Source organism: Bidens hawaiensis, unplaced genomic scaffold (genome assembly GCF_021521415.1).
Source record: "Bidens hawaiensis isolate Kalapana, Puna unplaced genomic scaffold, B.hawaiensis_p1.1 tig00009863_1, whole genome shotgun sequence".
Lineage (NCBI taxonomy): Eukaryota > Viridiplantae > Streptophyta > Magnoliopsida > Asterales > Asteraceae > Bidens > Bidens hawaiensis.
The window spans coordinates 16,840-29,467 of NW_027491741.1; the positions used below are offsets into that span (position 1 = coordinate 16,840).

Consider the following 12,628-nt stretch of genomic DNA (forward strand, 5'->3'; position numbering starts at 1 on the left):
TTCATTGAAAATTTTTCCCGAATCGATGTTCCCCTAACTTCTTTGACTCATAAAAATTCTAAGTATGAATGGGGAACAAAGCAACAAGAGGCGTTCGATGTACTCAAACAAAAACTTACTTAAGCACCTATACTGGCCTTACCAGAAGGTATCGAAGACTTCGTTGTCTTTATTGATGCATCTCATTCTGGTTTAGGATGTGTGCTAATGCAATGAAAGAAATTAATCGCCTACGCCTCTCGTCAACTCAAAGTACACGAAAAGAACTATACGACTCACGATCTAGAGTTAGGCGCCATTATCTTCGCACTTAAGATATGGAGGCACTATCTCTATGGAGTAAAATTTACTGTGTACACCGATCACAAAAGTCTAAAACACATCTTCGATCAAAAAGAGCTTAATATGCGTCAACGACGCTGGATGGAAACTCTAAACGACTATGATTGCGAAATTAGTTATCATGAAGGTAAGGCCAACATTGTGGCTGACGCCTTAAGTCGTAAAGAGCATGAGAAACCCAAAAGAGTCCGAGCGTTAAGGCTAGAATTTCAAATTGATCTTATTAAACAAATCAAATATGCTCAAACTCAAGCAATCAACGAAAACCAAATCTCCGACGAAAAACATAACGGCACCATTGACTCGTTAGTTAAGGGTGACGATGGTATCCTTAGACTCGGAAATAGAATTTGGGTACCAATCGTTGGAAATTTGCGTGAGAAAATTTTGAATGAAGCTCACAAATCCAAGTACATGATGCATCCCGGGAGCGACAAAATGTATCATAATCTCAAAGCAAATTATTGGTGGAATGGGATGAAAAGGGATGTCGCCTCGCATGTTACGAAATGTCTAACGTGTTTGAAAGTCAAAGCTGAACATCAAAAGCTTTCGGGATTGCTCCAGCAACCCGAATTTCCCGTATGGAAGTGGGAGTTAATCACTATGGATTTCATTACCAAAATCCCTAAAATGACTCGTCAACATAATGCTATTTGGGTAATTGTGGACCGCTTAACAAAGTCCGCACACTTTATGCCCATCAATGAATCATACTCTATGGATAGACTAGCGCGTATTTATGTAAACAACATCGTTGCTTTGCATGGAGTACCGCTGTCTATAATCTCTGATCGAGACAGTCGTTTTACATCTCATTTCTAGAAAAGCATCCAACAAGCACTCGGCACAAAGTTAAACCTTAGCACCGCCTATCATCCAAAAACTGATGAGCAAAGCGAAAGGACCATCCAAACGTTGGAAAACATGCTCCGGGCTGGTGTAATTGACTTAGGTGGAAGTTGGGATGACCACTTACCCCTAATGGAATTCTCGTACAATAATAGCTATCACACAAGTATTCAAGCCACACCATTTGAGGCGTTATATGGTCGAAAATGTAGAACGCCTGTGTGCTGGTCTGAAACTGGAGACAATCAATTGTCTGGACCCGAGATAGTCCAAGAAACCACCGACAAAGTTCTTCAAATCCGAGAACGACTTAAGACGGCACGTGATCGCCAAAAGAGTTACGCCGATGTCCTTCATAAGCCGTTGGAGTTCAATGTTGGTGACAAAGTTCTTTTAAAAGTCTCGCCTTGGAAAGGCGTTGTTCGCTTCGGCAAGAAAGGAAAGTTTAGCCCTCGATTCGTTGGACCCTTCGAGGTACTTGAACGAATTGGAACTGTTGCATATGGTTTGCGACTGCCCGACGAAATGCAAGGGATACACGACGTATTCCATGTTTCAAATCTGCGTAAGTGTCTAGGCGACGAATCTCTTTCGATGCCATTAAAAGATGTAGAAATTAACGAGAACTTAAAATTCATTGAAAGGCCAATTCAAATTGAAGATTTGAAAACTAAGAAATTAAAAAGACGAACATTGAAAATCGTGAAAGTAAAATGGGATTCCCGAAGAGGACCCAAGTACACATGGGAACTCGAGTCCGAAATGAGAAAGAAATACCCCCACTTATTCTCGTAAAGCAAATATTGAAGACGAGATTTATTTCAAGGTGGAGTGGATGTAACATCATGAAAATTTCGGGCAAAAAATGTCAAGTTTTCAAAGTCAAGGGACCAATTCTGCCAAATTCCAAACTCCAGGGTCTAAATTGTAAATACTGTTTTCCTGACCCATCGTGATACGCGATGGATCAGAAGGGACACCCATCACGTACCGCGATGGGGTATCTGACATAGTGTGCCACGTGGCACACGGTGGCACCGTCTGCCGCCACGTGCCACCACGTGGCACCACGTGGCAGGTCTACCCTGTAAGTCAGCAAGCCTACATCGTGCTACGCGATGGGCTTGCCAAGTAACCCATCGCGTACCGCGATGGAGACCAAAATCAGGTCTATAAATAGCAGCCACGGGATTTCATTTCCATCACACCAAATCTCACACACAACTCTCTCTCTAACTTATCTCTAGACCTTGAAAAGCGTGCCCTCGATCCACCTCGTTTTGCGTGCCGGATTCCTCGTTTACCGTGCCTGTTACCTCGATATTCGTGCCATTCCCCGACAACATTCCAAAAAAGAAAGTAGTTCCGTCTCGATGTTCCGACAATCGTTTTGAAGTGCGTGCCGTGGAGTGTTGGTGTTCGATTCGTGTGTCCAAGAAAATGGTTGATCAAGCGTGTGTTGATAAAGAAAAAGGCGTCGAAGTGCTGCCCGAGTGTGTAGGATTTATTAAGCCAAGAAAGGTAGGCATAATACCCGAATAAAATAATAATAAAATATTATAAAGGCTTAATACCCCAAGTCGAGGTTATACTCGATACCTCTATAAATAAAGAAATATATAACAAAGAAAATAAAGGAAAAGAAAAGTGAAATATATATTTGAGTGTATATATATGTGTGTATGATTATTCTTTGTTATAAATATATTATTTAAGTATAATGAGTATACTGAAATAATAAAGAAAATGATACGTTTCTTAAAGAAAAAGAAGCATAGGGTTTTTGTAAATAAACTAAAGGTTTATAATAATACTTTTTAACTAAAGGTTTTAAAGTAAAAGAAAATTTGAACTAAAGGTTCATCGAGATAAACGAGACTAAAGGTCTTAAGCCGGATTGTATATCCGACTAACAAAGGTTATACTCGTACTATAGGTGAGAGATAGCAAAGGAAAGACTCACGGACGGTGTTGAAAGCCGATCCCATTGAAAAGGTGAATACGCCCCACTTTTACAAACTTGTTTTCAAACAATCAAACGTGTTATGTGTAAGACTTTACAAGAGGCTACGTGTCTCTAAAAACATTGTAAATAAGAGTATAAGCCTAGTCCTCAGGCTGTAGTATACGTTTGTCTGGATCCTTACATATGTGGAATTCGGTGGGCATATCGCACCACGCTTGGTCACGACCTCCAGCCACGATGGGCCGGACCTAAGTTACGTTCGAGTGAGACTGACCATGTGTATATTTATGGTACCTAAGTTATGTCGAAACGCTGTGGTGTTTTGCTGAGGTGACCTAGTGTAGAGACTCGAGTTTATAATGATTGTTTAACTTAATTATTCTTAAGCCAAGATGGGCCGAGGCTTACGTGATCTCGAGGGGTGATTAAGTAAAGAAAACTATTTTCAGCGTCAGCATATTCACCCGCATTCGTTGCTGACGTATTTTATAATATTTTGCAGGTAATCAAGATTAGAGCTTGAGAAGACGAAGAAGGTCAAGAATCCGATGGCTCGGATATTTTTTTAAAATTTAAATATAATGAAATAGTGGTTTTGTAAAACTTATAAACAAGTAAATCTAAACGAGACTTTTGTCTCGTCTTTTGTGTTGTAAATATTTATAATCTAAATCCACATGTTTTTATAAGACTTCCGCATTAACCCGCTACTCTGATTTATTTACAAATATGGTACCAACTATTGATCACACTTTTAGGCCTAAGATGGGGGTGTGACAATATGAAATTTGGCACTCTCGTTTGGGACATGCCCATTTTGACTTAATAAATAAATTACGATGTCATAATTTATTCTCTGTTTCCTCTATTTTACCAAAGCCGGGGTTGTGTACTTCTTGTCAAATGGCCAAATGCACCCGCTTACCTTTTGACTTAAATATGGACCGTGCCATCTCACCTTTGGATATCGTCCATTGCGATCTTTGGGGGCCCGCTCCCATTTATACACATGATGACTATAGGTATTATGCCATTTTTATTGATGATTGTTCCCGCTTTTGTTGGTTCTACCCACTACGGTTAAAATCGGATTTTTCAACCGTTTTGGACATTTTCTTGAAACTTGTTCAAAATCAATTTTCCACCAAAGTCAAAACGTTTCAAAGTGACGGAGGTGGTGAATTTGCTAATCAAAAAGTTAGACATATATTTGAACAAAATGGCACTTACCATCGTTTTTCATGCCCCCACACTCCTCAACAAAACGGTCGAGCTGAGCGCAAACATCGCCACATAGTTAAAACCGGGCTAGCCATGATGTTTAATGCTCAAATTCCCACTACTTTTTGGGTCGATGCTTTCGCCACTGTAGTTTTTATAATTAATCGTTACCGACTGACACTATTGGTGGTATCTCACCTTTTGAGGCTTTATTCTCAAAAACTCCAAATTATAAAACCCTTCGTACCTTCGGGTGTCGGGTCTTTCCCGTTCTTCGTGACTATGCCGATCACAAGCTTGCGCCACGAAGCTTTCCCTGTGTATTTATCGGCTATAGAACTGCTCACAAGGGTTACCGATGTTTTGACCCTCAAACCTCTCGCATCTTCATTACTCGTCATGCTCGCTTTGACGAAACTAATTTTCCCTTCAAAAATATGCCCAATGAAGTACCAATCAGCCATCTCGAACTCACTTCTTTTCTTGATCCTTTCCCTTTTATTCCTAAGCCACAACCCAAGCTGCCTACCGATCCTATAACCCATGCCCCCATTCCTTTTATTGGTGACATTCTTCCTCCAATGCCACCCACTCCACCATCTGTTATTCCACCACAACCTAGCCCTCCAAATTCCCCATCTTCGGCTTCGTCCGAGTCTCCCCCATCCTCACCATCCTCGTCTTCGTCCGAGTCAGACTCTAATCCATCTTCACCACATCCTTCTCAACCACCGCACCCTATGGTAACCTGTGCAAAAGCCGGAATTTTCAAACCAAGACATTTTGGCAAATTACTCTCAACTCCAAACGGACCCGCTTCACATTGCATTACATACTACTCATGACCCTAAGTCCTATCTTTCTGCTATTAAACAGCCACACTGCTTGCGGCTATGACCAAATAACTACAAGCTCTTCATCACAATCATACATGGTCTATTGTCCCGCGTCCTCCTGACCGTCATGTTGTGGGCTGTAAATGGATTTTCCGCACCAAGTTTCTATCTGATGGGCCAGTTGATCGTTATAAAGCTCGTCTAGTTGCTCAGGGTTACTCTAAGTATCCTGGTATTGATTACTCCCACACGTTCAGTCCAGTTGACAAAGCAACCACAGTTCGGATTATTTTATCTCTTGCAATTTTGAATAAATGGAAGTTACACCAACTAGGTGCCAACAATGCATTTTTACATGGTCGTTTGGATGATTATGTTCTTATGGAAAAAACGCCTGGTTTTCATGATCCTCGGTTTCCTAATCATGTTTGTCATTTAAATAAAGCCTTGCATGGGTTAAAACATGCTACACGTGCATGGTTTCCTCGGTTAAGTGAATTCTTAATCAAAAATGGTTTTGTTTGCTCTCGTGCTGACACATCCTTGTTTACGTTTCATAAGGGGTGCATGTGTTATGTGTTTGTTAGTATATGTAGATGACTTAATACTAACAAGTAATCAGGAAACTATCATGCAAGCATTCATTCACACGCTAAATAAAGAATTTGCTATCAAGGATCTGGGTAAGTTAAATTATTTTTTGGGCCTATAAGTTGTGCACCACTCAAATGGCTTGTTCCTTCATCAAGCTAAATATGCTACTGAAATATTGGAACGCGCAAAAATGTTGGAGTGTAAGCCGGCCCATACTCCCTTACCCGCAAACATTTCTTTGGTAGCAAATGGCACTCCATTTAATGATCCGTTACTTTATCGGTCGATTGTTGGTGCTCTACAATATCTCACCATCACCCGCCCGGATCTCTCTTATGCAGTCAATCAAGTCAGCCAGTTTATGCATTCTCCAACAACAAATCATTTCCAAGAGGTTAAGCGAATCTTACGATATGTAAAAGGCACCATTTTCTATGGGATTTATTTCTCAGTCCCGACTCGAAATACTTTAGTTGGTTTCTCAGACGCAGACTGGGCACGTTGTCTCGAAACAAGGCGTTCTACCTATGGTTATTCCATTTTCCTTGGTGGTAATCTCGTCTCATGGTGTGCAAAGAAACAACCCACAGTCTCACGCTCAAGTTGTGAATCTGAATATCGGGCCATGGCAAACTGCTGCTGAAATCATATGGGTCACCCAACTCCTACGTGAACTCGGCTCACTCCCTTCCGGGTCTCCAACTCTTTTATGTGACAACCAAAGTGCATTATTTTTAACCCAGAATCCTGTTGCTCACAAACGTATTAAACATTTGGAACTGGATGTTCATTTTATCCGAGAGCTCGTTTCTTCTGGAAAGCTAATAACTAAGTTTGTACCATCCAAGCTTCAGGTGGCTGATATCTTCACCAAGAGCTTATCCCGTCCTCAGTTTGAGATCTTTCCAGATATGCTTCGTCTCGGCCCGCCACCGTTTCGTTTGACGGGAGGGGGGGGGGGGGTGTTAACTGATGAATATGGATGGTTCCTATTAATTTTGTATATTTATTGTTTGTAGGTTTTATCTCTTAGCTTTCCTTGTTAGGTTATATATACCTCTTGTATTCTGGTTTTTGACATACAGAAATATACAAAGTGTGTGAGTAATCTTATCAAACTATACATATATGTGTTAAATTGCAATGATAGTATATACCAATCACTTTCAAATATAATAAAGTCTATCATATTTAGTTTCTTGGGTTTTTAAATCAAGGATTGTTTCTGTGTTTTTGTGAAACTTAAATTTGATTGTTACGGGTTAAAATTTTATGTGTAAATAGATCGTTTGGTACAAATTAACTACATTTGGCTCAAATTTGTTACGCGTAAAAAATGGGTAATCTGAATTTTAAAAATTTGAGAATGAAAATAGATTTATCGTCAAACTTGTTACTGGTTCAGAGTTTTGACTTGAAAATGTAAAACAAATGAAAGTTAGATTTTTAAATGTGAATGGGTTTCGAATTTATTTTTAATGACATTTTTGAAAATAGTCAAAAGATTCGGAATTTTTCACATTAAGTATTATTCACATGACTATTAAAATTTAAGAAAAAATGACAAGCATTTCTGACATGCCACCTCCAGGCCTATCAATACTTCTAACTTTTATCGAATTATAAACATTTGTGTTAGCATTGATTTTTTCTTGAATAGTGGTCAGAATGTTGTATGTGAAACATGTCGTGCAAAATTATGTTCAAGTGAAGAAAAACATTCACAAAATTGAACATGTTAATATGGTCTTTTTTTGTCAATTGAACAAGTCGAGAACCCTCTCAAACTTATCAAAATCTTTTTCATGGTGTAACTCAAAACTATTATTATATGAGAAGTATTCTCCAAAATTTGTTCATAACCAAATTTCTTTCAATTATACATACACTATACTGAGAATAAATTTTCAATATACGGAGTGCTCTTGGGTATGTTTTTGCACGTGCATTGTTTTTTTTATTTATTAATTTCATTATTTTTTGGAAAAAATCATCTTGTGATATAAATAAAATTAATTTATGTATAATGATCCAAGCATAAATGTAATACATTTTTCTATATACATTTTGTAACTTAATTATTTAAATCATCCTGTATATTACGCGGATTCTAAAGCTAGTATGTAATATAGTGTAAATTAAGTTGTCATTAAGACCATTAAGGCCCGAATGTGTATAACTAATCACGCATATATATCATAAGGTCCAAAATGACTTATTATAAAATGTAATGCTGTTATGTATAACCTAAACTATTTAATTAACACATGACCATGTCCAAGTATACACGTAGTCATAACTTAAGACCCAAAATTACTTGTTACAGCCTAATATGGTTTGTTTAGAAACCCAACATATCCCTTCTCACCATCAACTGACATCAAGAAACCATATTTCTCATCGCATGTGGCCACCCTACCCCGTCAACCACCAGAGGTAATAATGAACCACCAAGAAATCCTTATTCTTTGTCACACCCTCAAATGTTATAAATAAGAGGAGATTCAGCTTGCGAATGAGATCTGAAGAGGGGAGGCCGGGAGGGGTTTATGTTTTTTTTATTTGAAGTATAAATGTACACATATTTAACATATAATTTAAAGGTATAAATACCAAAAGTTTGACAAGTATTATGGGTCACAATCATAATTTATAGAAAAAGGGTAAAAGGCCAAATTCATAGCTAAATTGTAAACAACCTAAAAGTAAACTAAAGAAACAAATAAACAGACAATGTTTGTTCCTGTATTCCTGCTCATCATTTCTACTTTCTGGAAAAGTGGACCGACCGACCAATCATTTTCAACCTTTTCCGAGTGAATCTTATAAAAGATCTACCTGTTCTTGACAACAATTATACTAGAACCAACTTTGGTTTTTCAAAACAACTGTTTAGACCGTGACCGTTGGTTGTGCCGGCGTTAAACCGGCGCTATTATTTGGCCACATCACCACCCTAGCCCGCGTTAAACCAGGTCGTTCGAAGCAATGGGGAGCACCCGCACCTAAAGGGCTTAAAAAGTGGAGTCCTACTAGTATGCAGTAGAGCGTATCCTCTATGGGTCCATTGAATATGCTCTAGGAATCCATGACGTTTATGAACTAACTGTTTGTAATCAACAAACAAATTCATTTCAAAAACAGAATTAGAAACAAAGGATTAATATGATTATACTCTGACATACAATAGAATAAACTTACACAAATCTGAACAAAATCAAAACCCTGCATTTCTTTGCCTCAAATGGCTGGATTTTCCATTATGTCCAACATAAATGTAGGGTTCATAAATATGAATCAAACATATCTACAAAAAATGAAGTTTTAAAATATCAGCTTTAATTGAAACCCTACTACTACCACCTAGATAAACCATTTTGTTCATCCAAATTCCAAGTCCTGTTTCGCCTACTCGTCATTCTACCGAAAACCGAACTCGACACACTCCGATTCCTATTCATTGACTCACCATCATAATTCGAACCCGAACCCGACCTTCTTCGAAAGAACGAAAACATATTCCGAAAAGCCCTACCGAATCCACCTCCTCCATTCCCCCTATTCCTCCCCGACTCCCACACGACTCTCCTAGGCGTCCCAAACCCATTATTAAACCCCCCATCCATTTCCGTATACACAACCGGAAGCTCTCTCTCTCCATTAACAGCTCGTCTACCGCCCGAAAACCTCCCAACAGCAAACCCGCCTCCAGGTAATCTCCAAATTGTTAATCCAACCGGTGCCGACTCGTCTTCATTCTGTTGGTTATTCTCATTCATCGAATCCGCTGCCACTTCGTGGCGACAAACCGGGCATGAGTTTCGAATATTAAGCCACGGGAGGATGCAATCCGAGTGGTATATGTGATTACACGGCATCTCACGAGCCTCAGCTCCAAGAACAAAAGCTTCCTTACAAACAGCACAGTGCAGTTCACTGCTGACGTGTACATCCGAGATCTCAATCACCGGCATCGATTCCACAGCTGCTTTTGACGCCGGTGGATGATCGGCATGACCCAGCCCGTTTAAGTCAATCTGAGACAATTGATCAAGCAACCGGTCAAACCCAGATCCCATTAAGAACTCTGAAATCCTCGGCGGCAGCGGCTGCAGTCCGGTGCCGGCGCCGTCGTGGTAGTAGAGCTCAAACCCTCGATCTCCGGCGCCGGAATTATCATCACCGCCGCGGAGAACGACGACCGGGTTAAACGGAGACCTGTCGGATCTATATCTGCGGCGGACTCTCAGATCTGAGGGGTCGGTGGTGTTACGGCGGTGGGATTCCGGCGGAGAAGAGGCGGGGGTGTCGACGGCTTCGATGAACTCTCCGTCGCAGTAAGGACATGTGACGGTGTCTTGTGATGTAAGTCTGAAGATGCGTGTGCATCTGTAACACCAGTACGAGGTGGTTCTGGACATGGTGGAAATGGAAAGTACGAGATCCGGAGGAGAATAATAAGTTACAGATTCCGGTAACTGGTCATTATATAAATAGAAAGGAAAGAAAAGAAAAGAAAAGAAATGAAATGAAATGAAATGATAAGAGGAAAGTAAGAGGAAATTTGGTTATAGAGTTCACGCGTGATGATGAGAGAAGGAGCCTTCTGTTGGTTGGACGCGTCAAAGTCCTTGTTCCCACTTCTTTTACTGCCACCTACCTTCAAAATGCTTGCTTAAATAAAACGAGTATATGTATTATAGTTTAATAAATCACAACTAAAATCTTTTAGGCGAGATTCGAATTCACGACCTCTTTTAAACAAAGTCATAAGACTAGTGCGGGACCAATTGGTATTTGGTTTAATAAAATGACTATAAGAAAAGTGTTTTTTTAGTAAATGCTTATAAACATTCCCATGTAGGTTATTAAAAATATGAAGTTATATCGCATCTCTAGGACTTCAAGCTCCTACAACTCATTTGAATTGAGTCCTAGATGGCTGGATCAGCTTCCCACGGAGAATCATTAAGGGTGAGAGGAGTTGACATGGCATGGTGAAGTGTGGGCGATTTGATATCTTACAGCTTGCCATGTCAAAGATGTTGCACGAACCAATATCTTACGGGCTTGCCATGTCAAAGATGTTGCACGAACCAATGTGTTACTTTGTCTATGTTTCATCATGTAGTAAAATGTGTGTTTTTGTTTCTTTTCAAGTTTTAGTTTTGTTTAGAATGTTATTTGATCATTATAACTGGTTAGAGTATTCCCAGTCCATTCTCTAAAATTGTCAAAAACATATAATTTAGGATAAACTTTGAAAAAAACCATCAAAATTACCTTTTTAATCCATTCCCTATTATATGGATGAGTTATATGTCAACTAATGTAAAAACTTTAATATAGGATCTCACTTTTGATCCATACATATAATATATCAACTATCTCTCAATCACCATATACTATATAACAAGACAAAAAGTAATAATAATAAAAAGTAATTTGTGAATATAAATAGGGAATAGAATGTGAAAATTTTTTGAAAAATGATAAATAAATAAATAAAATGGTGTTTTTTAGCTAAATTATAAGAAAAATATATAGAATAAGCTATGATTGAACTTTTTATCATACAAATTTGTGTATATCATCTGAACTATCATGTACTGCCATTATAACCGACCTGCTATGAAGGTGAAAACTAGATTCTTTTATATTAGAGAATATATATTTTGGTCCTTTTATTTTACCAAGTTATTTTTTACAATTTAAGTGAGAATATATATCTTTTTTCATTTTATTGTACTAAGCTTTTTTTTTTTTACAATTTTAGGATCAGTTGGGATCCACCCCACCACACACCTTTTTTTTTTTTTTAATTCTCACTTTACTAAATTTGTGCATCACATTGAACCTTTATAAAGGTTTTAATGATTTTTTCTTATTTTTTATGTAATATTTTAATAATTTTGTCTACTATTTATTATTATTATTATTATTCAATTAGTTGTAAATGTATATCAATTACGTATTACTTAAATCATTTTATCTAACTTTTTTTTATTATTATTCAATTAACTTTTATCCATCTCATATATTACACGGATTTCTATCCTAGTGTGTTAATAAACTAATTAGATATCTATGTAATAATCGATTTACACATGTGTACAAGTATAAATATTTTTAAAAACGAATTTTCATAATTGTAGTCATAACGTTACATATAAAAAGTAACACGTTACCCTCAAACAATATGATATATAAAAAAATTTAGAAAGTTGATTGAAAAGTTTACAAAATTCTTAAATTATTTAGGAGTTTTGAAATGAACCATACGCTTTTCAACAGCAAGGTATAGTGATAGCCCAGTAGATATGTTCCCATAGTTCGATCATTCCCAATTAATGCAACAGGCTATCGTGTGTGTGTGTGTCACACATGCATATTTGCAGAAGAAAATGTGTTTTTCTGCCCCAAGCCCTGGCTTCACCCCACAGTACTAGATCGTCCCTGAAAGTAAAAAAAACAGTGTGATAATCTATGGATAAATCAGCCCATAGTGGATCATCTGGAGTCCCCTCTTCATGTGCCAAAAGCCCAATACGGGTTTAAACCCTCTAAATTAGCCTAGTATAAGATGTGATCTGGCAATTCAATTGAGTAATGACATCGGGGGTGTGAGTGGGAGTATGCTTATGTCCCTCGATCTTTTACGTGGCGTATTTGTTTGAGTGATTACTAAAGCTTGAATAGGCCAATAAACCAGAATCGATTTAAAAGTTGAAACTTAATTGGAATGTCGATGTGGACGAAAACTCAAAGTTCTTTCATACGACGCTCAAAGGACGTAGAAGAACGTTAACGGTGAATG

General features: G+C 38.2%; 1 protein-coding gene across 1 annotated transcript; it reads right to left on the reverse strand.

The window, feature by feature from the left end:
• Positions 1–9,021: 9,021 nt before the first annotated feature.
• On the reverse strand, positions 9,022–10,309 carry LOC143533752 (E3 ubiquitin-protein ligase RDUF1-like). The gene has a single exon (XM_077028428.1). It carries the CDS (start codon positions 10,230–10,232, stop codon positions 9,168–9,170), a length of 1,065 nt encoding a protein of 354 aa, XP_076884543.1. The 5' UTR covers positions 10,233–10,309; the 3' UTR covers positions 9,022–9,167.
• Between the last annotated feature and the right edge of the window lie 2,319 nt (positions 10,310–12,628).